Source organism: Narcine bancroftii, chromosome 2, assembly GCF_036971445.1.
Source record: "Narcine bancroftii isolate sNarBan1 chromosome 2, sNarBan1.hap1, whole genome shotgun sequence".
NCBI lineage: Eukaryota > Metazoa > Chordata > Chondrichthyes > Torpediniformes > Narcinidae > Narcine > Narcine bancroftii.
In genome coordinates this window covers 296,414,903-296,441,270 of record NC_091470.1, presented here as the reverse complement: position 1 = coordinate 296,441,270, position 26,368 = coordinate 296,414,903, and the positions used below count along the sequence as shown (strand labels likewise).

Below are 26,368 nucleotides of genomic sequence, written 5' to 3'. Positions count from 1 at the left end.
TTAGATAAGACCTATGGAAGAGCACATATCGGCATAAGTTGGACCTTCACGCATTGTTATCAAGAGATGCTAAGGTCTAACCTGGCCTTTCTTCAGTCAGTGGATTCTCAGTTCAGATGCTGGAGGAATTAAAATAATTGTTCTCTGCCTCTGACTTGATGTTGAGTCCAACACTGGACCAGTGGCAAGATTCTAACACCAAGTATGGAGCACCTTGATCTTGTGGTGTTTCAGAGCATAAATGCGAGCAGATCACCAGGGATCTACCAGTATTCTTGTGTTTATATTTTGCACTGTGTTAATGATGTTTTGCTATAAGGGTATTTTTTTAAAATTTCATGATATTTCTTGATGTCGCTCCTACAAAATCAGGAGATATTGGTATTGATTTTTTTTAAAATGTCCCAATAAATGTTCAGATTGATAGCCAGTTCCCTCACCTTGATCATCTTGTAAAGAATATGGAAGGATTTGCTGCCTCCCTGGAAACTGACATCATTTATGGATTCAGTGTAATTACATTCTAACCTAGTTCATTTAACTTTTATGTTTAAAATGCTCAAAACAGTTTTACTTCTGCTAAAACATCACCAGTACTCAATAAACTTGTCAAAGTTGTCAGTATAAAGCACAGGAGTAAAGATTGCCACAAGGCCTTTTCCAGGAACCAAGCCAACCTAAAACCTCCCAGAGGAACTATCATGATGCCAACAATGAAGTAGCATAAGGAATAAGAAACAAGAAATGGCTTATTCATCACATCCAACTCATCGTGGTTCAAATTTAAAGTAAGGCAAATTTAAATAAATTATTTGTTTTATTTGTAATTTCATGGATATGTTTTTTTTAAAGAATGAACCTGCATTTATATTGCACTAAATACAACCTCAAAGAATGCTTCATGGTCAATGACTTGCCATGTGAACATTGCTGCAGTGATCACATTGAAAGACAACTAACATACACACACCAAAATCTCACAAAACGCAGAAAGGCTACCAAGAAGGCAATGAGGAAGGAAAACATGAACTTTGAAAGGAGACTAGCAAACAATATCAAAATGTTTTTTAAAGTAATAGTAAGAGAAAAAAGAGACAACAGTAGATATAGGACTGATAGAAAATGATGCTTGAAAAATTTTAATGGGAATCAAGGAGGATGGCAGAGGAACTGAATGAGTATTTTGCATCAGTTTTCATTGTGGAAGACATTAGTAATATATGGGACATTCAAGATGTCAAGGAAGAGAGATGAGTACAGTCATGATTACCAGAGAGAAGCTGAAAGAACCAAGGGTAGATAAGTTTCCCTGATTAGAAGGAATGCACCCTCAGGTTCTGAAAGAAGTAGCAATAGTTTTTGGAGGCATTTGTGATCTTCAAAGGTTGTGGCATGGCTCTGGAGGAATGATAAATTGCAAAGATCACTCCGCTATTTAAAAAGGGAAAGAGGAGGATAAAGGAAATTATAGAACTGCTAGTCCAACATTGGTGGCTGTGAGGTTGTTGGAGTTGAGGTTCCGGAGTATCTGGAAGTGCATAACAAGTCAACATGATTTCCTAAAGGGAATTTTGAGGCAACCATAAAGAAGATGCAATGGATGTTGTATATTTGCATTTTCAAAGGTCGTTGACAAGGTGCCGCACATGACGCTACTTAACAAGATGAGAGCATATAGAATTGCAGGAAAGATTTGAGCATGGGTAGAGCACTGGCAAATTGGCAGGAAACAGAGAGTGGGATTAAAGAAATCCTTTTCTGGTTGGCTACCAGTTACCAGTGATGTTCCACAGGGGTTGGTATTGTGGATACTTCTTTTCTCGTTGTATGTTAATGATTGGATTGTGCAATAAATTTGCTTTGTGGCTACGTTTGCAGATGATACAAAGAGAGATGGAGGGGCATATAGTGAAGAAGAAAGAGCGAGGCTGTGGAGAGACTTAGATAGATTAATAGCATGGGGAAAGAAGTGACAAATGAAACATATTATGTTGGAATATGTATGCTCATGTACTTTGGTAGAAGGAATAAAAGGGCAGACTATTAGTTGGATGGGGAAAAAATTCAAAATTCAGAAGTGAAAAGGGACTTGAGAATCCTCATGCAGGATACTCAAAAAGTTAACATGCAGATTGAGTCGGCGGCAAAGAAGGCAAATGCAATGTTGCCATTCATATCTAGAGGAATAGAATATAAGAATAGGGATGTGATTTTTGAGGCTTTATCAGGCACTGGTGAGGCCTCATTTGGAATACGGTGTACAGCTTTAGGTTCCTTATTTAAGAAAGAGTATGTTAGCATTGGAGATGGTTCAGAGAAGATTCACAAGAATGATTCCTGGATTGAAGGGATTAGCATATGAGGAATGTTTGATGGCTCTTGGGCTGTACTCCTTGGAGTTTAGAAGAATGGGGGGAGGGGAGGCGGGCGGGGAGAACTTCATGGAATCATTTCAATTATTGAAAGGCCTGGACAGAGTAGATGTGGCAAAGTTGTTTCCCATAGTAGGGAAGTCCAGGTCAAGAAGGCAAAGCCAAGAATGCAGGGTGTCCCTTTAAAACAAAGACACGTGGAGGAGGACAGAGAGTGGTGATCCTTAGAACCATAGAACAATTACAGCACAGAAAAAGACCACTTTGGCCCCTCTGTGCTGAACCACTTTTTTCTTGCTTAGTCCCACTGACCTGCACTCAATCCATAGTCCTCCAGACCTCTCCCATCCATGTACCTGCTCAAATTTCTCAAATGTTAAAGTCAAGCCCGAATCTACCACTTTAGCTGGAAGCTCATTCCACCCTCCCACCACCCTCCACGTGAAGAAATTCCCCTTCATTTTCCCCCTAAACTTTTCCCTTTTCACCCTTCACCCATGTACTCTTGTTTCAATCTCACCCACCCTCAATGGATAAAGCCTATCTACATTTACTCTCTGTCCTCCTCATAATTTTAAATACCTCTATCAAATCACCCCTCATTTTTCAACATTCCAGGGAATAAATTCCTAACCTGTTTAACCTTTCCCTGTAACTTAGTCCCTGAAGTCTGAGCAACGTCCTAGTAAATCTTTTCTGCACTCTCTCTATCTTATTGATATACTTCCTGTAGTTAATAACCAAAACTACACACATTACTCCAAAATTGGCCTCACCAAATCATCCCATCTCCTGTACTCAATACTTGGATTTATGAAGTCCAGTATGCCAAAAGTTTTCTTTACAATCCTATCCACATGATGCCACTTTCAGGGAATTATGTACCTGTATTCCCAGATTCCTCTGTTCTACCTCACTTCTCAGTGCCCTACAATTTACTGTGTATGTCCTTTCTTGGTTTGTCCTTCCAAAATGCAACTCCTTACACTTGTCTGCATTAATTTCCATCTGCCATTTTTCAGCCCACTTTACCAGCTGGTCCAGATCCATCTACAAGCTTTGAAAACCTTTTCCGCTGTCCACAATACCTCCAATCTTAGTGTCATCTGCAAATTTACTAATCCAATTTACCACATTATCATCTATATCACTGATATGGATGACAAACAACAATGGTCCCAGAACCAATCCCTGCATCACACCACTAGTCACAGGCCTCCAGTCTGAGAAGAAATCATCCACCACCACTCTCTGTCTTCTTCTGTCCAGCCACTGTCAAATCCAGTTAACTACTTCACCATGAATATGTAGCTTTTGAACCTTCCTGACTAACCTCCCATGTGGGACCTTGTCAAAGGCCTTATTCAAGTCCACGTAGACAGCATCCAAAGCCTTTCCTTCATCAACTTTCCTGGTAACCTCCTCAAAATGCTCTATAAGATTGGTTAAATACAACCTACTCTGCACAAAGCCACATTAACTATCCCTAATCAGTCCCTGGCTATCCAAATAATAGTATATCTGGTCTCTTGGAACCCATTCCATTAATTTACCTACTACCGACATCAGGCTCACAGGTCTATAATTTCCAGGATTACTTTTGGAGCCTTTTTTTAAATAATGGAACAACGTGAGATACCTTCTAATCCTCTGGCACCACACCTGTGGCTAAGGACATATTGAATATTTCTGTCAGAGCCCTAACGATTTCTACAGTAGCCTCCCTCAAGGTCCTCTGGAATTTGGTTCCACAGGTGGCTGTGTAAGCTGGGTTGCTGGGTGTATTTGAGGAAGAGATTGATCGGTATCTGAGTAATCAGGGTTTCAAAGGATTTGGGGAGAAGGCATGGAGGTGGGGCTGTAGGAGAATGGATCATCTCATGATGGAATGGCGAAGCGGACTCGATGGGTAGAATGGCCTACTTTTGCTCGTATAGTTTATGGTCTTAAGTAAATAGGCAATCAACCTGTATTGTGTAGGCTGAGAAGTAAAAGTCTGTCAGGGTTATATGAGCTTTCTTGATCTCCCTCATATAATGAACTGAACATATATGGGCACAGTAGGCACAGTGTAGGCAATCTGACCTTTGGTGAGTCCATGCAAAGACCTATATTTCCTGACAATGAAGATCTAAATTAAACTGACAGCCACTTTACTCAATGAAGCATTTGTAGTGAAGTGTTTTAAAAATTCATTTATATACACAGATATTGGCTATTTGTGGTTTAATACAGCTAATCTCAATGATGCATTGGATTTGCAGAAAGACGACATAAAAAGGACAATGAATTTCCATCAGTAAATTCTTTCAGAGTTGTTGTGAAAGGATGGACATTTTTACCAATGGCAGATTTTTAAAAATAAATTCAAAATTTCAGCCTCTCACAGTGGGATTTTGTGTTGACTTTTCTTGGATTTACTTGTCCAGTAATATGATTGGAATATTACTATAGTTTGAATCAATGAATTGAAATTAGAAGGTGTTCTAATTGAAGTAAATCTAGCACACCACAAATTAACAATTTGCAGTGACGGTTGTTTAAAAAAATGGTGGCGATGTCAGAGCTACTGTAATGGCAGTGCTGCCACTGATGCAGTCCTGCATACGGTGGGGAGCGGAGACACAGCGTTCCTCCACATGGTTCTACCACCCAGTCCATGTACTGACGGCTCCATACAGGTTTTAAATGGCCTGTTTATAGAGCTGATGGTAATTTATTTAAAAATCCTGTGACCATGGGACTGGGCCCTAGATGGCAGTGCCCGTGTTCGGAGTGGCTTCGAGGTGTGACAGACTCCGGGATGCAGAGGATTGACGTAGGACACAAGAAAACAGGGAGACCACCCTCTATTTGAGAAGGAGAAGCAGAGGAGATAACCCATGGGACAGTACCACAGCGACAAACCAGTGCAGAGCTCTGAGGCTGAAGAAAACACAGGTGGCTGGCTGAGGTGACTCAAGGCAATGAATCCATGCAGGCTGTGGGCAACTGCAGTCAAGGCACTTGCCAGGCTGCAGATTGCTGGAGATTAGTTGAAGGGGCACCAGGTATTGGAACTAGGATGTGAGAAGGTGCCAAGGGTGCTGAAGGCTACCTGATCATGTAGGATCTTTGAATCTGGAGCTCGGGTTGCCAAAGGTTTGGACTGAAGGCTGTGTGGCTGTGGAGGTTGCAGGAGCACTGGAAGTAAGTCCATGGACACTCAGTGACTCTCTTTTGCTTCTCTTTCTTTGATTGTAAGGGGCACTGGACAATTTCTGCTGATGGTGGATCTTTGTCTGCTTTACGGCAGACTGAAGTCAATTTCATGTAATATTATACCTGTTTTATTGCATGACAATAAAGGAATCTTGAGTCCAGATTTCCATTTCCTTCATCCCACAAAAGCAAATAAACTGAATGCTCAATTGGTTAAGGCTGCAATATTAACCAGGATAAGTAATTATGCCATAGGATCTTTGATCTCCAGCTGAGAAGTGTAGGTAAAAGCCTGGAAGAAATCATCTCTGATAATTCATAATGAAGCTCTGATTTTAGTTGCATTGGATTTTAGTATTCGTTATGTGTTGCCTCCTGAAAAATGCCTTAAATGAACAACATAATCCAATGATTATTGATGTTACTTGGGTTGGCAAAATTGTACACTTAATAAAGCTTAGTGCCTCACAGATTCAACAACCTAGGTTTAATCTTAACTTCTGCTGCTGTCTGTGGGAAGTTAGTTTGGACATTCTCTTGGGTTCTTCCTCTAGGTACTTTATTGGACTCAGACATCCTAAAAATATGTGGGTTGATAGATTAATTGGCTGTAGTAAATTGCTCCCTAGTTTGTTGGTGAGTGGTCGAATCTAGGGAAGTTGATTGGTTTGTGGGGTGCATAAAATGTAATTAGATTACCTGGTAGTTTTATAGTTGGTACAGCTTGATGACCCAGAAGGCTTCCTTCTGTGCTGAATGATTCTATATGACATAATTGAAAAGCTGCCCTTACATGAACCCGTTGAATCATGACTATTTAAACATTCTTTTCTAAGTACAGTATATATAGGGTGGATTTTTGTCACTTGTAAAATCCAGATTTGGGAGCCAAGTGCGACAAATCGAAGTGTGAAATCGAAGTGGCAGATGCCTATTGTATTCCAGTAGTGCCAGATACAATTCAGAATATCATTTTAGAAATATTAGTCATCCCAAAAATCTTATCAAATCTGGATGGTTTGAGGATAAGATCCAAAGCTTGAAGCAGGCAGGACTTCCAGTTAACTCAACTTCACCTGACATTCCATTATCACAGGGAGTGTCACAAGTCTGTATTTGCCCTCTACACAAAAACTTCATGATTTGCATAATAAACATATAAACAAACGTAAGCTACATACTAATCCATATGACTTAAACCTGATTCTTACTTGTTTTTGTTCTTCACCTAAACCATCCCACATTGAAGCAACAATCTTTGAAACTTCACCAAAAGTGGCATTTGGATTTTGACCTTTGATAGCTGCTTGAGTATCCCGAAAAAATAGAGCATAAGCAGATACAGGTTTCTGGGGCTCATTTGGATCCTTCTTTTTCTTCTTTTTTGGAGTTTTCGGCTTCTTTCCCATATCGACAGCTGCTCGCTTTTCACCACCATTTATCTGCATTATGAAAGAATCAGCACCTTCAATTAATCAACAGGCACATTTGCTTTTAAATTGAAACAATTGTTTTTAATAATGAAGAGTACTTCAATCATTATGGAAACATCCAGCAATGTAATAATGATTTTACCGAAAGTTGTTCATGAACTTCTATTAAATCAGTTTTAAATTGTATAAATTTAAATAGGCAATTGAAGTTGGAGGATGTTATTAGAAAGGCAGTGCAGCATTCTAAATCCAAGAGTGGGAATCAAATACTTTATTACATCTATTACTGTGTTTGAAGCCATTCTGTATTCAGCTATTATTCTGTATTAATTCAATCATTCAGTCAGCACTCAAGTTCAATGCAAAATTATAATAAAATGATAATAAAATTACATTGCTGTTGTTGATTTTATCATATAGTAAATTTCAGTCTAATAATTTTAAGCTGGTCAACATATCGATGATAATAATAGGGAGAAGAAGGTGTACTGAGCATGCCAAGCATTCATATGATGAGTTTAGTAATTGCAATTTCTAGTTGTGTCGCAAATTTGAGTAACTTTTTTCATCTTGACCTAATGTGCAGAACAACCCCCCACCCACCAGAATAAACTGAATTTGACCTACCTAAATGTGACGGTTAAAGAGACATTGGATAGCTATATTAAGTAATACAAAACAGAGGACATTGGTTAAGGGTGAAAGGGTTGAGGTTTAAGGGGAACATTGGGGGAGTTTCTTCACAAAGAGAGTGGTGGGAGTTCTGGGATCGGCTGCCAGCTGAAGTGGTGAAATGTGGGCTCAATTTTAACCTTCGAGAAAAATTTTGACAGGAACAGGAATGGGAGGGTTATGGAAAGATATGGATTGGGTGCAGGTCAATGGAGCTAGGCAGAAAAATATTTTGGCACAGAATGGAAAGGGCCAAAAGGCTTGTTTCCTGTGCTACAATGTTCTATGATTCTGTGGCCAACAGATAAAAGGTGATAATTGGATATGGATAGGAGGATGAGAGGAAAGGTGAAAATTGTTGGGGAGGGTGTGGTTCTGTGAATGCAGAGCTGGAGGAAAGGAGACAGAGGGAAAGGGAAAGAGAGATGAGCCTTTTCACGTAAGGCCTCCGCCTGGAGGCCGACTACGTGCGGATTGAAAACTTAAAACTTACCTTTCAGACCACAGAGCTAAAAGGCTCCTCCATTGTCACATTCATATCGAGAGGCGCCTCGTAGTACCCTCCAGATCCAATGGAGGCGGGGCAACTGTGCCATAACGTCACCCGTCATAAATACATGGCAGAGCAATGGCTGTCTTTCCTACCCATAATCCCCCAAGCAGCTTCAACCGCTCTGTGCTTCCCAGAACAGTTCTAGTTGCATGAGGGATTATGGGTAGGGAAGACAGCCATTGCTCTGCTATGTTTTGAGCCACAGAGAGCGACCCTGAAGGCTGAAGTGGCCCGGTGAGGCTGCCACAACCTGCACCGGCTGCCACATGACGGATCCCGCTGCTCCGCAGGCTCCCACTGCCCTGCCGGCCCCCACTGCCCTGATGGCTCTTGTCAGCTCCTGCTGCCCCAACAGCTGGCGCCGGTCCCCACTGCCCCGATGGCTCTCGCCCACTGCCCCTGAGTTGAGGGGTTCATGGAGGGTGAGGGGTGAGTGGGGAGATGGGTTGTGGTTTGACAGCATCATCAGCCAGCCTCTAACTAGGGGCTTGCAGCGGCTGTACATTTAGGTCAGGCCGAGAAGGGTTTAAATATGCGCCTCGGAGCCGGCCACACCACACTCAGAAAGGTACGTCTTTAGGCATAAGGGCAAAGAACCTCCACCTTTACAGATGGGTGTTTTCCCTGCTTGAAAGTACCTATAGTTAGAAAAAAGGAGAAATAGGGATAGGGAAAGGGGAGAGATGGGGGGGCTAACAGAAACTGGGGAAGCTGATGTAAATGTTATCTGGTTGGAGGCAGTCGATCGAGGAGGAAGGTGCAGAGGAGAAATGGCAGATGACCAAGAAAAGAAAGAAAACTCAAAAGGCCCCACAGAAGAAACTGGAAACTGACTACAAGGAGTGGGAAGGGTCAAGGAAGCCAGCAATCTAATATCATCTGAGTATGAAGCCAACATGAGCCCCGGATGAAGACAGAGGAAGTGCCAAGATGGAGGAGAAAGAAAGGAGGAAAATAGGTTACGAGTAAGCCTGATGATGGGATTATAGTACTCAGCACACCCCAGACTGGGGAGCAGTGTGGAGGTGGAGGCTATCACTCCTCCAAGTTCCGGGTGACCGCCAGCAGTACCGAAGTCATTGCCCCCCCCTCCCAAATCTGGAGATTGGGAGCAGTGCAGAAGAGGCCACCCCCACTCCCCCTCCCCAGCTCCAGGAGGAAAATACAAGCCAGCTAGGAGATGGAGAAGCAGGACCACAGCTGAATCTCCCCCATGTGATACCCACCAGCTTCACCTAAGGAGATCTCACTCCCAGACGAAAATCATCCTCATTCCTGAGCCTGAAATCAGTGCTACAGTTCACCAAAGCGGTGGCATGAGCGCTCAGGCTAATGACACTGGACTGTAAGGATTATAAACTGGAGACCCCAATAAACAACAATGGAAATTAAGGTTTTCATTTAGACAGGATTTTGCAGTCAATGTTCAATGATATGGGTCTCCAATACATTAACATTGACTGCAAATGCTATATGCCAAACATGCTATATGCCAAAGTCAAGACAGATGTGACTTTCATGCAAGAATCCTGGCTGCCACACCTCGGAAACTATTAGAGGTGGTCACGATGGTGGCCCAATGGGTTGACTGTATGGTTAGTGTGGAAAGATAGTTGTGCATCAGGTCTGTTTTTTTTGCTGCAGGGAGGCAACTTCGTAATCACCTAGATTAAAGGGGTGTTTGGAGTGTATCTCCTTGTGGTGGATCTAATATACCATGACATGCTGCTCTGGCTGATCAATGTGTATGCTTTGCCCATGCAAAGTGAAATTCTGGCCATTTTCCAGCAGCTCCCATCATTGCTGGTTACATCCAGGCCATTTGTTCTGGTTGGTGACTTCAATTGCGTCATCGATGCAACCTGATTGACAAACCTGATTGAGTTCTTCGAGGGGGTTACAAAAAAGGTTGATGAAGGGAAAGCTGTGGATGTTGTCTATTTGGACTTTAGTAAAGCTTTTGACAAAGTTCCCCACAGGAGGTTAGGAAAAAAGGTGGAGGCATTAGGTATAAATAAAGAGGTAGTGAAATGGATTCAGCAATGGTTGGATGGGAGGTATCAGAGAGTAGTGGTAGAAAATTGTTTGTCCAATTGGAGGCCGGTGACTAGTGGAGTTCCTCAGGGTTCAGTCCTGGGTCCACTATTATTTGTTATATATATATTAACGATCTGGATGTAGGGGTGGAGAATTGGATAAGCAAGTTTGCGGATGACACAAAGATTGGTGGTGTTGTGGACAGTGAGGTAGATTACCGTAGATTAAAAGGTGATTTAGGAAGGCTGGAGGTGTGGGCTGAGAAATGGCTGATGGAATTTAATACAGATAAATGTGAGGTGCTACATTTTGGAAAGGCAAATTTAAATAGGTCATATACATTGAATGGTAGACAATTGAGGAGTGCAGAGCAACAAAGGGATTTAGGAGTTATCGTAAATAGTACCCTCAAGGCTGATACTCAGGTAGATGGTGTGGTGAAGAAGGCGTTTGGAATGTTGGCCTTCATAAATCGGAGTATTGAATTCAAGAGTAGGGAGGTTATGATGAAATTGTACAAGGCATTGGTGAGGCCAAATTTGGAGTACTGTGTATAGTTTTGGTCACCAAATTATAGGAAAGATATAAACAAAATAGAGAGAGTGCAGAGAAGGTTCACGAGAATGTTGACAGGATTTCAAGGTTTGAGTTACAGGGAAAAGTTGTGCAGACTGGGGCATTTTTCTCTGGAGCGTAGAAGATTGAGAGGGGACTTGATAGAGGTGTTTAAGATTTTAAAAGGGACAGACAGAGTAAATGTGGATAGGCTTTTTCAATTAAGAAAGGGGGAGATTCAAACTAGAGGACATGGTTTAAGACTGAATGGGGAAAATTATAAGGGGAACATGAGAGGAAATTTCTTTACGCAGAGGGTGGTGGGGATGTGGAATGAGCTTCCGGCAGACGTGGTCGAGGCGGGATCATTGGTTACATTTAAGGAAAGACTGGATCGTTACATGGATAGGAGGGGACTAGAGGGGTATGGACCGGGTGCTGGTCAGTGGGACAAGGAGGGTGGGGATTTGCTACGGCATGGACTAGTAGGGCCGAACTGGCCTGTTCTGTGCTGTAAGTGGTTATATGGTTATATGGTTATATGGTCGATCCTGCAGTGCCAATAGCTGACTGGTTAGCTCCTCCAAACTCCAGGTGGAGAAGGTAAAGGATGCTCTGCTGTGTCACACCTTTAGCAACCTAGCAGGTGAAGCATAGCCACAGCCAACCTGGTTGAGATTGGACAGGTCAATCTGGTTTTGATAGTGGTAGCCTGTCTTTGTGTTGAAGACCATCATGATCAGAAGCACTGATGTCACCTTGCTGTTATTCTCTAACCATTGCCTTCTTTGTGCCTCCTGACATCTACTGGAGAACCGAAAAGCGAGTAGGGGAAAGTGGAAGCTAAACGTGAAGTTGCTGATGAGGAACTAAAGAAGGACCTTGCTGGTTGGAGAACTGTAAAACCCTTCTTTGACTTTTCGGTGAATTGGTGGAAAGTGACAAAGGAGAACATCAAGATGTTCTTTATTCTTGTTCAGAGAGCAAGACAGAGCAAGAGGTATCTGAACCAACTCCAGATTCACCGATAGCAACTCCTTCTTCTGCAGTCAAGAAGGATGGATATGAGAGAAGGACTCCAAGACGTGAAGATCCAGCAAGATGCACTATTCACCTCAGAGTCTTCAAAGATCATCTTCCGATTCAGAGTCTGCACAGTGGAGCAGAATAAGATTTGCACACACTTTTTCTCCCAAAGGTTCACAGAGGGAGCTCTGTGATCCACATCCTTAAGGACAAGGATGGCTTAGTCACAACCTTGCCAAACTATATGGCAATAAGGCAACAGACAGAATGGCCTCCCAAAATTTCCTGTCCTCTCTCACAAAATTCTTTGACTACAGCAAGTGGAAGAGTTTGGACCAGTTAATTATCCTGGGGGAGCTGATAGAATCCATCCATTCCTTTGGGTCGAATAAAACTCCTGAAAGTGGTGGCTTACTGGCTGAGTTGTATATGGCTCTGTGGGACTGGGAGTGGGAGGGCCTGGACTTGCTGTAAGAATACAATGCTATGATCCTGGCAGGCAGCATATCAGAATCTATGAGAAAGGACATCATCACCTTCATCTTAAAACAGAAGGGGGAGAAGAAGGATATATGGAAATTGAGACACATATCATTGAACATTGTCTGCAAAAAAGTGGTCCAAAGCCATGACCTGTCAAGTCAAGTCTACCATGGGGTAGCAAATCCACCCAGACCAAACCTGCATGGTTCTGGGGAGTAAAATCTCTTGACAGCCTTGCGCTGCTCATCTACATCCAGGATCGGGAACTGGACACCTGCCTGGTCAGCTTAGACCAGGAGAAGGCTTTCGACTGGATATTGTACACTTACATGATGGACGTAGTATCCAAAATGGGCTTCAGGAGGAAATATGAAATAGGATTAAACTGCTCTGCAAGGACATCTATATCACAGCCCAAATCAATGGGTGGGAAACTGATAGCTTCCTATCAAGTCTGGAGTCAGGCAAGGTTGCCTGCTCTCCGCAGGCTTATTTGTGTACTGCTTTTCTGAATCCATCAGGAAGGATGAGGGGATAAGTGTGTGGAGAAGGATATAAGGGTCCTTAGTAGCAAAGTGACAGAGGACTCTCTGATTTTTGGGCTATTCATGGGGGCTACTGGAAGATCATCAACTCAAGGAAAGATGCACTTTGGTCTGCCTGAAATCTGTTGGTCTTTCATCATACAGATATGTCAGTATGGGAAATGCTGCCAACTAGCACATTCCAGGCTGCAGAAATACGTGCTGGGTGACACACTGAGGCTTGCCGCAGTTAATGAGAGGCCACTGTGGGGAAGGATCACGGTATAGAGAGACACCTTCCATGGACGCAGTGAGACCTGCTGAGTTCCTCCAGCAGGTCTGTGTTTTTACTACAATTAGAGCGTCTGCAGAATTTTGTATTTCACTACACTTTTTTAAAAACTTTCCCCTCCATTACTAAATAGAAAATTCACCACCTTCAAGACCCACCTCATTGAATGGACAATAGAAATAAATATATGCTTAATCTGTGAAACTATATCAGGTAGCAGAAAATTTATGGTTCCGTAGGCTACTATTCTACTCCTCCCTTTCCTGTATTGAGATTGGAATGAAAATCTTTAACTATCTTCCTAGTCGACTGCAATAAAATTGGTTAGTGTTCTGTGTAAAGCATGTCTCAACAAGTAACAGTGAAATTATGATGTCAAGGAAATTCACTCACTTTGTATCTGGGCTGGATATGGTACAAATCTGCTACCTCATCAAGATATCAACAATTCATATGCAGTTTTTTCAAAGTGAAGGCCAGAAGGCAACTTAACTGTTGAGAATTCACATGTGAACTAACATGGACTTTGCCAGATATTGACATAATGCACCTTAATCAATTGTTGGAATTGGAAATTCTCGCTATTTTTACTATTTCTCTCAAGAATATCAATATTAACTCTACTGTTGCACTGGTAGATAATTAGATATTTGAGCAAACCTGACATCCTGCTGCAGCTCACCTATTCAATGTACCATTTTATACCATGCTTGTGTTATAAGGAGAGATTGGATCATCTGGGACTGTTTTATTTCATTTGAACAAGGCTAAGGAGAGACCTTATAGAAGTTTATAAAATCATGAGGTGCATAGATAGCTATCTTTTCCCAGGTTGGGGAGACTACAACTAAAGAGCGTGGGTTTATAGTGAGAAGGGAGAGATTTAAAGAGGACCTGAGGAGTATGTTTTTCACACTGACTGCGGTGGGTATATTGAATGAGAGTGATAGTGGTGAATATAGTTCCAACGTTTAAAAGATGTTTGGGCAGATATGTGGATAGAAACGCTTCAGAGGGATATGGATCAAATGGAGGTAAATGGAACAAATTTAATTAGGCATCGGGCAGTCTGGTCGAGTTGGACTGAAGAGCCAGTTTCCATGCTGAATAACACAGTGACTATTATGGATGCCTGTTGAAGTAATTGAAACACCCTCATGTTATCCAATACAAGGCATTTATAACTGAAATAATGCCAACAGAACCTACTTCAACATGTTACAAATTGTCTTAATGAGTTGTTTATCTTTTTTATTTTCTGTGCCATCAAATCACTTGGGAATACTCAGTGTACAAAATTGAAAGGAGAGTTTGAAAAAAATGGAAGAAAAAATTACTCAGAATAATATTTGTTTTTGTACGTAAAAACATGCACCATTTCCCTTTCAAACCAAAGTTTACTACATGAAATTTTCTCCACTGCAATAAAGTGACATGTTAATTTTTGCTAATTGGAATAACTTTATCAGAAGGTATTTAACTGATGAAAGTTCATTGTATTTAGAAAAATTGATGTAAAAATGCAGATCTTGTTGATATGAAACCAAACATTGCCAGTAACCCTCAGCAGGTCAGGCAGCGTCTATGGAATGTTTCAATCCAGAGAACCAGGTCAGAACAGGAAAGGAGAGACAGATAAAGGGAATTTTAGGTTGCAGAGTAGATAGTAGAAGTGGTCGATAGAGCAAAGGGAATATCAATGATAAGACGTCCAAATCAAACAGGTTAGTGCAGCACTTGGATAGGTTAATGTTTCTTTATCTGTGGCATCTGTTGCCGATAATACAGCTGTGGGACACGCCCATCAGGTCAGGTTGCACAAGAGAGGAAAATGAAGCCAATATCTCATCCTGGAAGCCTGACCTGCTGGACCCATCCCACTGGCCTACCTACTATTAGCCACATAAAGCAGCTTCAGTGTGTAATGTAGTCACTCTCTAGCATCGCCATTAACCCATTTGTCCTGATTTAGCCTATCACTGATATCCTTCAAACACCTTTTCTGCAACTTTCCTCTCTTCCCTCATTCTATGAAGGAGCTCTGAGTTTAAAAGCAAATTGGTTCTCTTTCTGCAAATGTTGCCTGACCTGCTCAGTGTTTTCAGCGATTAATGCTTTTATTACATAAACAAAACTCTTGTATCTCAATAGAAATAAATGACATTAAAGCACAATGAAAGTAATTATTTAATTGTGAAGATTTTTTTGGATTTAGTTGAGCTACAACTTATTTTATCCATTCACCTTCAAATTAACTACTTTTCATTGTGAACTTTCCATGATGCTTTCCTTCTATATTCTACTTAATATATTCGTGCCACAGGGAAAGGGGCATTGTATCATTTGAGATCAGCATAATTTGACGATTTTCATTCTCCATCAGCAAATATTTAAATTTTACCTCAAAGTATTCTAATATTGCAAAGGATCAATTATCATCAATAATACCTGGTTAGCTTTCACAGTAGTAACTGGGGAGTTGGGTGGAATGGGTGTGCTGTGAATAGGTGCAAATACAAACAGAATTGGTGTGGGAAACGAAAATAGTGCACGTATTTTGATGAGAGCATAAAACAGACCATTTTTATTTCTGGGAGGTCATTATGCACCTCATTTCCTTTCCAATGTTGGTTGATCTGATATTGCCAATTTCACACCCCAGCTGAAACTGAAATTTCAATAATAGACTGTTCAAAATGAGAAGAGTTTTATTTCCAAAACCAGCATCTTGCTAATTGCAACTTTTAAGAACAAACGTTTTATACGTTCCCTGAAATTCTAGAGGGATTCTACCAATGGTCTATTAAAATCAAAGCAGAAAACCAGCAGAAGTTCAAGATAAATTGTACGATTAGCCACTTCAGCTGTTAAGACCATTTCTCAGTAAGTTTCTCACCAGAGCTAAAGAGGGAAACTAAAAAAAAAACCTGAAGAAATTTAAATGTCATTCTCTTTCCAATATCAGAATGAATCACTAAGCCATCCAAACAGCAGTCAAAAGTGAATATCTGTTATAACGAATGAACAAAATATATTCAGGCTTTCTTTGTCATTATAGTATTACCTGTCTATTGCAAAGTCTGTGAATCTCTTGTCTTTTCACACAGCGATAGAATTTCATTAAATAGAGTACATTGACTGTGATCATTGCTTAGCATAATTACATTTCTCTATTTTCCTTTCCTATGTTAATTTTATGGTATTGTAAGACAGATCATAGATCTTAAAATCAAACCCAGGATTCCCAAGACTAGTTTAGCTTATTCGCGATTCAATGTTCAAATAGCTTTCAGGAAATATGTTCAGTCATTATTTCTTTGTAAGCTGGTCCATTTTTGGAAATTAATGTTTTTTTTTCACTTTACACATTCAGTGGTTTTCAATTTCCCACACAGCTTTAAGAAATCTGCAGGAAATTAACTGTGTTACAGGAATCTATAACACAATCTTTCTTCACATTTCACTAATGTAACAAAAAACAACTTTTTCTTGTAAAATTACTTGTGTTTAAAAGAAATATTAAAAATAATTAAAGATTAATCAACATTTGTGTTATTACCACAGGCACGCGATTACCAAGTGTGGAGTAAATGTCTATGTTTTATGTATTAGTTTTATGATCAATAGCTAACAATGGAACATCAATTTTTTACCATGGCCATATGTATTCTTAATTCCAGTAATTGTTCAGAATTCCCTAATTTTCAATATTTATAATATTAATCTGGGGAGATTGGTTTATCTATTTTGTTTCTAATTCTATATGGTTATGTTTAAACAGCAAGTAGCAATGAGATAATAGGGACCAAGGAGAAATTTTGAGAAAGCTAAATTAGCATTGATGATTTCACAAATCAGGAATGGACCTTGAGTTAATGATGGTTTTAATCAGATGACAGTTCAGTTTCCAAATACAGTCTAGCTCACTAACTCCTCCAAGTCATGGTATTGGAAGCTTTTTGTAACAGAGCTTTACACACCTTGGATGTCTCATCGGTTTCATCTTCATGGACTGAGCTGGATGGTGATGGAGTAGCGGACTTGCTTCCTGGTGGGGATGGTGAGCTATGTTGGATAGCATTTCCTCCCATATTAAGACCAAGTTGTGCACTGAGCTGTGATTGGTTTATAGTGGTCAGCTGACCACGTTGCATTATTCCTGGGTGCCTGATGTCTGTAGATCGGATAGCAGATCTCATAATTGACATCTGTGGGTGAGCACTGTAATGAGTAGTTTCTGTGTTTCCCAGATCATGCATCTGGAAAAGAAAATGTTGGCGGTGGAGAAATAATAAATAAAAGGTACTGAAGAAAAAACACACATTTTGAATACTGAAATGTATGGCTTTGATAACAATTAAAATCTTGCATGTTTTACTGCCATATATCTCATAGAAATGATATTAAGAATATTAAGAATTAATATAAAATATTATAGTGAAAGTAAACCAGTATAGCAACTGTTTGCTATCAAATGAAGTATGTGAATGATTTCTGTGTAATTGTATTTTAATTCTAAATGGTATAGAACTGTTATGCATATCGTACAATACCTTAAACAAACAGATATTTCACATACAATCGCCATCTTAGAATACTACAACCCGTTGCCTGAGGTGATATTTTCCATTATATGTATATTTTCAACATCAGCACTTTTAATAGAAAAACTGGAAGAATTTTTGAACTGAGGTCTTTTCTTTGCTTGAGTAAATCAGATAAACATGGATAATTTGTTCATGCATTAAGATATACTTTAGTGAAACACTGTTTATGTTTATTTCACATTTATAAACATTTCAGAAATGAAGTTGTCTCAATGATCACGAATATGAAGTGGAATATTCTCATATTTATTGTGATTAATTGTCTATTTTTTAAAGGTAACTGGACATAACAGTAGCTCTATTGTAATTCTAATCAACCAAATAGAAGCGGACAAAGTAACTTATGTGAACGCTTATAAAGATCTTATCTTACTAAGTCTTACTTAGTAATGACTCCAAGCCAACACCATGTGTTTATAACACATCTCTTTGTCCAAAATCTCAAACCTCAACCCCTATGTGATGCAATTTCTGTTGAAATGCTTAAAGTTACTTATTCTCATGTAAAAAAACCTTGTTGACTTAAATTGGTACTAATGCTCAAACCCATGGTTCAGGTAACAAATAACATGTAGACAATGCAATGCTGATGGATTGAATGAATAGAAATTCTTGGCATTTCTTTGGAATGTTGCCATTGTATTATAACAAACAAAGGGAGATAGCCATAGGGTGCTGAGGGCAGGAGGGACTACTGAAGGGCCTCAGGTGCTGAAAGCTTCCAGATCATATCGTGGTTTGGATCTGGAGCTCGGGTTGCCAATGGATCAAACAGGGGTCTGTGTGGCTATAGAGGCTGTGGGAGTGCTGAAGGAGAATCCATGGACACTCGGTGTCTCTTAAGGGACCTTCTTTTGCTTCTTTTTCTCTTACTGTAGGGGCACCGGGCAATGCTAATGACCAATCTTTTGTTTGCCTTATGTAATATTGTAATTTCTGAATTATTACATGACAATAAAATATCTTGAAAGTCCTCATTTCAAATCTCAAATATGTTGAGTGAACACCTCCGTACCACAATCAGTGAGAACAGCTAAGAACATTTCCTCCACAACCTCCATCAGTACTAGAGCACCACAGGGCTGTCCTCGTAGCCCCCTGCCCCACTCACTTTAAATCCACGCCTGTGTGGCTCAGTATGACAATAACATCATCTATAAATTTGCTGGCAATACCACGATAGTGGGTTGTATAAAGGAAGATGATGAGTCAGCATATAGGAGGGAGATTGAAAACTTGGCTGAATGGTACACCGGCAACAACCTTGCACCCAATGTCATCAAAACTAAGGAGCTGATTGTTGACTTCAGGAAAGGAAAGCCAGAGGTATACAATCCAGTGATCAATGGGGGAAATCAGAGATGGAGAGGGTGAGCAAATTTAAGTTCTTGGGAGTCACTATCTCAGAGGATCTTTTACTGGACCCAACACACTAATGGCACCATGAAGAAAGCAAGTTGGGGCCTTCCTCAGGAGTTTGCAGAGATTTGGTATGACACCAGAAACCCAAGCAAATTTTGACAGATTTATGATGGAAAGTGTGCTGACCACCTGCATCATGGTCTGGTTTGGGGAGACCAATATTCCTGAGTGTAAAGCCCTCCAAAGGGTAGTGGACACAGCCCAGGACATCACAGACAAAAGCCTCCTCACTATTGAGAACATTTTCAGTGAATGCTGCCATCAGAGAGCAGCAGCAATCATCAAGGATCCACGCCACCCAGCACACACTCTGCTCTCACTGCTGCCATCAGAAAAGAGGTTGAGGTGACACATGACTTGCACCACCAGGTTCAGGAACAGCTGCTACTCCTCCACCATCAGACTCCTCAACAACAAAATGAATCAGGGACTCATTTAAGGACTCTTACTTGTGCACTTTATTGATTGCTTTTATTCTCGGTATTGCAGTCAGTTTGTTTACATTCATTATCTGTTTACAATTCTTTATTTGTTTATCTGTATATGCTGTGTACAGTTTTTTTTTGCACTACCTAGAGCAAAAAGTAATCTCAAGGTTGTATGTTATGCCATGTATGTACTCTGATCATAAAAATGAAAACTGAAGTAATCTCAGAGAACTGGGACAAAGGTGCAATTGACCTTAATAAAATTCGAGGGAAGGAGAGCTTTCTCGTTGAGCTATTTCAATGCTGATATGTACGTGAGGGCATTCAATAGGGATACCAAAGCACTTTGTGATAACCCAACAGTTGTTACATTCTTGAACAGTGGCATGTGAATGACTTGTCTTTAAAGGCAGCTTGGGTCGTTAACACTGAACCAAGAAATGCTGAGTCAGTGCGACCTTTTACATAAGCCAGCCGACATCCTGGAGCAAAAGGAGGTGGGACCTGTAGATTATATCATTGGTATCTTGTGTGAACCCTTTTAGACAGAAGCTGTTGTGAAACACATCGGCTCTGATACGACGTACCTTGGTAGTATCAGACAGGGGATGAAAATGACCCCCAATCACACCTTCGTTGTGTTTATACATGTAGGCGAAGTGGTTAAAAGACAGTTAATTCCTGCCTTTTAACAGTTGTGTAAAAGGGGCTAGAGTGATGCATGTTCAATCATAGATCTTGTGCATAATGTAACATTTTGTGCATCACATTTTGGAAATCACTATACAATCATCAACTAAAAACTAGATTCTAAATTCAACCTGTTCAATTACACCAATCCCCTGCCATTTTCCCAACAACCTGATCACTACAGACCACTGCAGGCCATGGACTTCCCAGCAAGAATAGCATGCTTCCACTATTACACCTTTGCCATAGAGCATGGTAGTGGAAGGGTGTTATTCTGGCTGGAGGTCCATGACCACTGGTGTTCTGCTGGGATTGGTGTTAGTTCCTCCATTGTTTGTGACATATTTAAATGACTTGGATGGATGGAAACGTGGAAGTGTGGAAGTAAGTTTTCCAGTGACACAAAGATTAGTGGAGTTGTGGACATTGTATAGTGCTAACAAAGAATACATATCAGTTGCTGATATGGGTAAAGAAATGGCAGATGGAGTTTAAACAATTCAATTGATTTTAGACCTCCACAGAGACAAGTGTGAGGTGCTGCACTTTGGGAGTTCAAATGAAAGGGGAAAGTACACATTTAATGGCAGGATTCTTAAAATAATTGAAGCGTAGAGGGATCTGGGAGTCCAGGTCCATAAGTCCTTGAAAATGCCACACAAGTAGACAGGATGATAAATAAAACATATGGTGTGCTTGCCTTTATTGGGTGGGATAGTGAGCAAGGCTATGTAATACTTTTCTTACCCTGCACTTGAAATACTGTGTGCATTTCTGTTCCCCATTAGAAATAGGATGTGGAGGTTTTGGAAAGGCTACAGAAGAGATTTACCAGGATGTTGTCTGGATTAGAGGCTATGAGCTATTGGGAGAGGTTAGACATATTTTGGTTGTTTTCTCAGGAGTGTTGGCGGCTGAGGGGAGACACGATAGAATTTATAAAATTATGGGAGGCATTGATATGGTGAACCGTCAAAATCTTTTCTCCAGGGTAAAAATTTCACACACTAGACAACATGTATTTAAAGTGAGGTGGAAAACTTTTAAGGAGATGTGTGGGGCAATTATTTTTTACACAGAGAATGGTAGGGGCTTGGAATGGACTACCAAGGTAGTGGTGGAAGCTGATACAATAGTGGCATTTGAGAGGTTTCTAGATGGACACATGCATATGGAGGGGATACAGTGGGATGTATCAGCAAAGTTTTGGTTAATTTGGACATCATACCAGCAACAATTATAATTCGGAGGGTCAGAGATCATGATGGATGGAGAGACATGATCCACCATGCCAAACGGCATGGCACCAGTATTTGGCACAGACATCATTGGTTGAAGGGCCTATTCCAGTGCTGAACTGTGAAAAAATCCTTACATCTTGTCCTCAAACCCGAGCAAAAATAAAGGAAAACATGGATGAGCAGGGCTCACAAATTGTTCATTGTAATGCAGCTCACTGGTTGGGGGCTTTACGAAATTGGCCAGCTCCTGCCTTTGGTGAGGTGGCAAATTGAACAAGGAAGCCCAGATGCAATAATCCTATTGAGCAAGAAGGAACAGGAGTGTTCCTCGTGATTCTAAGGTTAAAAAAATACACTTCATTAATCATTTTCAAGGTAGTGTCTATTGTTGGCTTTAATAAGCAGTGACAAGGCAGCTGTGGATCCAGCAAGGCTGAATGGAGCAGGAATAGCACATGCTCCACCAATCTTGAGCTGAATTTGGTGGTGGAGGGTATGAAACAAATATTAGGACTACATTTACCATGGGCCTCAGGTTTAGGTGAGTGCCTTGGAGATTTGGAAGTTGCCAGAAACCCTCAATAACTCTCCCAAAATATCATCCCTGGTTAAAACCCTCCCTTGTATGATTGGCTCAAAGAAGGAAATCATATATCTTTTTATTGAACTTAATCAATATATAACAAAATCACGCCACTTCCATGGTTCAAAGGATTACACTACAGGATTCAGTGACTTGTTAATAAAGGTAGAGATTAAAAGTTTAAATGTTTTCATTTTTATTGTTTCAGATTTCCAAGATTTGAGCTTTCTTTCTTTCAAGTCTGTATCAAAGGTCGTATTCCATGAAGTATGTTGCATGAATTACATGATTCAGCCGCACTCGATGAATGTCTCCATTTAAATGTTCATGTTGTTCTAATTACCACATTTCCTATAATATTGTGCAACAGGATCATGAAACCAATTGAGTTCTTCTAAGATCATTTTGCAAAAGTTGGTTTTAAATGTATGCACTGGCTGTAACAAAGTCAAAAAAGTGCAAATCAATAAAATGTATTAGTTTTGTACTTTGTGTATTGAATGCGGGATGGCTTCCAATTTAACTCTATAATGTACAAGTTCAAAGTAGCTGTGAATATACTCTGGTAAAATTCTCTTTGGTGACAACATCAGTTTAAGGTGAGTGGAGGAACGTGTAGGGCCGATATCAGAGGTAGGGATTTTACACAGTAGAGTGCTGGGTGCCTGGAATGAATTGTCAGGGGTGGTGGTGGAGGCTGGTACAATAGGGAGATTCAAATGGCTCTGAGGTAAGCATACGGATACAAGGAAAATATAGGGTTATAGAGGTAGGAAAGGTTTAGGTTGTTGTCAAGTGAAGTTACATAGGTTGGCACAACATTGTGGGCTGAAGTCCCTAAACTGTACTGTAATGTTCTATGATTGTCAGGAAGGTCTACAATAGATGGACTCCAAAGCAATTACAAAAAAAACCAGGTATGTTTTAATTCATAACAGTATGTGGTGAAACTTACGCAAAGTAGTCTTCCAAGTTTGTTGGTGATGATTTCAGTACAGTAGTGATTAAATGATTGTTTAGTATCACATAATGCAGCTGATGTTTCACTAATTCTTCATGCCCGTGGCATGATTTTGCAAATGCCAAAACCAACACAAAATTACAAATTTCACTTAATTGTCTGCAATTAGCAGACATATGCTTCAAATGCTCCCAATATGTTCTTGTACTGTGTCAAAGTATTCAGCAGCATGCTTTTCTAAAATATTACTTCAGAAACTAAAGCTCTAATGGAATATGGAAAGTACATTTCCACATAACAAAATGTATAGTCATAGCACTTTTCACAGCTTCTGAAACATACGATAATTGTAAAATAAAAAAAATAAAATATTCCATCACCTGCACTGTGAGGCTATTATATATTCTGATAATTACAGCAAATTGTATTTTCTAATTGCCAAGATTTTTGAAGCAATATTTTAATCAGAGATTTATCTAATTCCTGCCAATGGCCACTTACGATTCACTATTGTTTAAAGATTTTCTTTATTGTTATTATTTCAATATAATATAGATAAAAACACTTGCATGGTCGCTTTTACTAATAACAAATATTTTGCTGTATCCGTTCTGGTCAGCTGTTCCTTACTATTGCACATTGTACAGCAGTTGGTGGATGGGGAATCCAATGTGGGTAGTCCTGAGGCTCTGTTTGTTAGTGTTACTTACCAGCTGCTGCTATGTGGGGTTAGCAAGTAGATCTGGAAATGTGCCAGTTTTCTGCTACAGAAGTGAGATGTCCCTGTAGCCATCCCATTTACCCCTAGCTGTTACCATCTGACAAAGCAGTGTTGAGCACGATCCCCAGGGCTACTGACAGACGCTGCTGGAGTTTAATATGACTACTGACTACAGCTGTATTTACATGCCAAGAACCATGTACTACTGCCAGTGACCAATGTGAAAAATCTGCAGATACCTTCACTGAGCGTTGACTGATGTGTCAAACTGTCTCCAGCATACAGCGATAGATAACACTCTCAATATAACTCATTGGGAGGTTTTATTTGGTAATTGCAGAGGGATTAGAGACAATAGAAGGGAGGGGAGGTGATTATAGAGGAATCAGGTGCATGGGAATTGATGATTACATGGGGCATTGATGAGGTTAATGATTTTAGGGAAGTTGGCGATGACATAAATAATGGGTTGGTAATTATGGGAGAGATGGTGATAACAGAGAGGTAGTGGTTATAGAAGGAGATTCAGGCCGGCTAATGACTGGAATGGCTCCATGATGGGACGAGGAAGATGTCTATGATGGGGAGAATGGACTTTTGTGAGATCAATGATCAGTGAAAGTATTGATTGTGATTGTGGTTTATTGGTCCCTATAACCTTCCGATTTACCCCTGGTTGCTAACTTCTGACACAGAGCATGATCCCCTGAGCTACTGACCAACACAGCTGGAGTTTACTGTAACTACTTCTTCCTTTCTTTGGCTTGGCTTCGCGGACGAAGATTTATGGAGGGGGTAAATGTCCACGTCAGCCGCAGGCTCGTTTGTGGCTGACAAGTCCGATGCGGGACTAACTAACTACAGCTGTATTTACATGCTAAAATGATACCTTCACTGAACTTTCACTGAAATGTCAGAAGGGTCAGTAGTCTCCCAGGCTAGTAGTCAGGAGTAGGGAGGCTGGTGTGCATGGGATCGATAAATAATTCTTGTCAACCTCCTCTGGACTCTCTCCAATGCCAGCACATCCTTTTTAGATAACAGGCCCAAAACTGTGGGCATGTTACGTTGCCACCTTGCCACTCCACTATTGCAGTCATCTCTGGAAGAGGCACGTGGCTGCATTATAAGGCTCTCAAAAGTGCAGGCAGTTTTAGATGTCAATCATATTCTTACGACAATTCCCTGACAACTTCTGCCATGAGAATCCTTTGCCAAGAAAGACTTCTTCAATAGTCTGTGGGATTCTCTGCTTCCTGAGGATGACACTCCTTATAGTATTGTAACTTGCTCTCATTCTTCACCAACGTTCCCCATTATGTGATTTGATTCTGGACTGTCATCACCAAAGATTGAACAGCTTCCCATTAAAAGTAAAGACTAGCTCTATTTTCAGGAAATGTTTTTTTGGAGTTGGAATGCAACATTGTGGTGAGAAAGATGAAAGGGAATGAAGCAGCAGTAGTCTGGCCTGGTTTTCAATGAGATTAAAACCCTGATAAGGATAATAGTTTACATGCTATCATTATGCAAATAAAAAAGGGAAATGAATTTTTGCAGCAGCCAAATTTGAAGAGAACGCTCTGCCTTCCATCAAACCATACAACATTCCAGCACAGAAAACAGTCTGTGCTGGACTATTATTCTTCCCAGGCCCACTGACCTGCAGCCAGTCCATACCCCTTCCAAATGTCCAAATTTAAAGAAGTTAAAATAGAGCCTGCATTCACCACTTTAGCTGGCAGTTCATTCCACGCTCCCACTAGTCTCTGTGTAAAGAAATTCCTCTTAATGTTCCCCCTAAACTTTTCTCCTTTCACCTTTAACCTACCCTCAGTGGAAAAAGCTTACCTACATTTACTCTGTCTATCCCCCTCATAATTTTTAATACCTCTATCATATCACCCCTCATTTTTCTATGCTCCAGGGAATAAAGTCCTAACCTGTTTACCCTTTCCCTGTAACTCAGCTCTTCAAATCCCAGCAACATCTTTGTAAATCTTCTCTGCACTCTTTCAACTTTACAGATATCTTTCCTGCAGTTAGATGACTATTGCACACAATACACCAAATTTGGCCTCACCAATGTCTTATACAACCTTACCATAACATCTCAACTCCTGTAATCAATACTTCGATTTATTTCAAGTATTTCAAGTTTATTATCATATGATTGGACAAGCATAACCCGACAAAACACCGTTCTCTGATCCTCTGCAAAAAAAACATGCAGACACACATCAAGATATAACATACATACAGACAAATGATACATATGCAGAACGCAATAAACATACATATATAACTAAATGTTGTTTAATAAATAGTAGAGTCTCGGAGGTTTGTATGAGCATTTCATTCAGTCGTTTGGCAGTCTCACTGCCCCTGGGAAGAAACTGTTTCTCAACCTGGTGGTCCTGACTTTGATACTCCTGTGTCTTTTCCCCCGACAGTAGTAACAGAAAGATGCTGTGTGCAGTGTGGTAGGGGTCTTAAATGATGTTGCGGGGCCTCTTCAATCAATGATCCTGGAAGATCATGTCAATGAGGGACAAGGATAACCCAGT

The 26,368-nt window shown here is 40.5% G+C and overlaps 1 protein-coding gene across 8 annotated transcripts in view; it reads right to left on the bottom strand.

The window, feature by feature from the left end:
• tox (thymocyte selection-associated high mobility group box) overlaps nucleotides 1–26,368 on the bottom strand; it is a 271,769-nt gene that overhangs the window by 22,814 nt on the left and 222,587 nt on the right. For 7 of the 8 annotated variants that reach the window (XM_069921429.1, XM_069921425.1, XM_069921422.1 and 4 more), the window contains 2 exons: nucleotides 17,129–17,407; nucleotides 6,785–7,015 (listed from right to left, as the gene is read on the bottom strand). In XM_069921429.1, the coding sequence (XP_069777530.1) occupies nucleotides 6,785–7,015; nucleotides 17,129–17,407 (510 nt within the window). The remainder of the gene's footprint in view (nucleotides 1–6,784; nucleotides 7,016–17,128; nucleotides 17,408–26,368) is intronic. The other variant, XM_069921430.1, reaches the window with a different exon arrangement.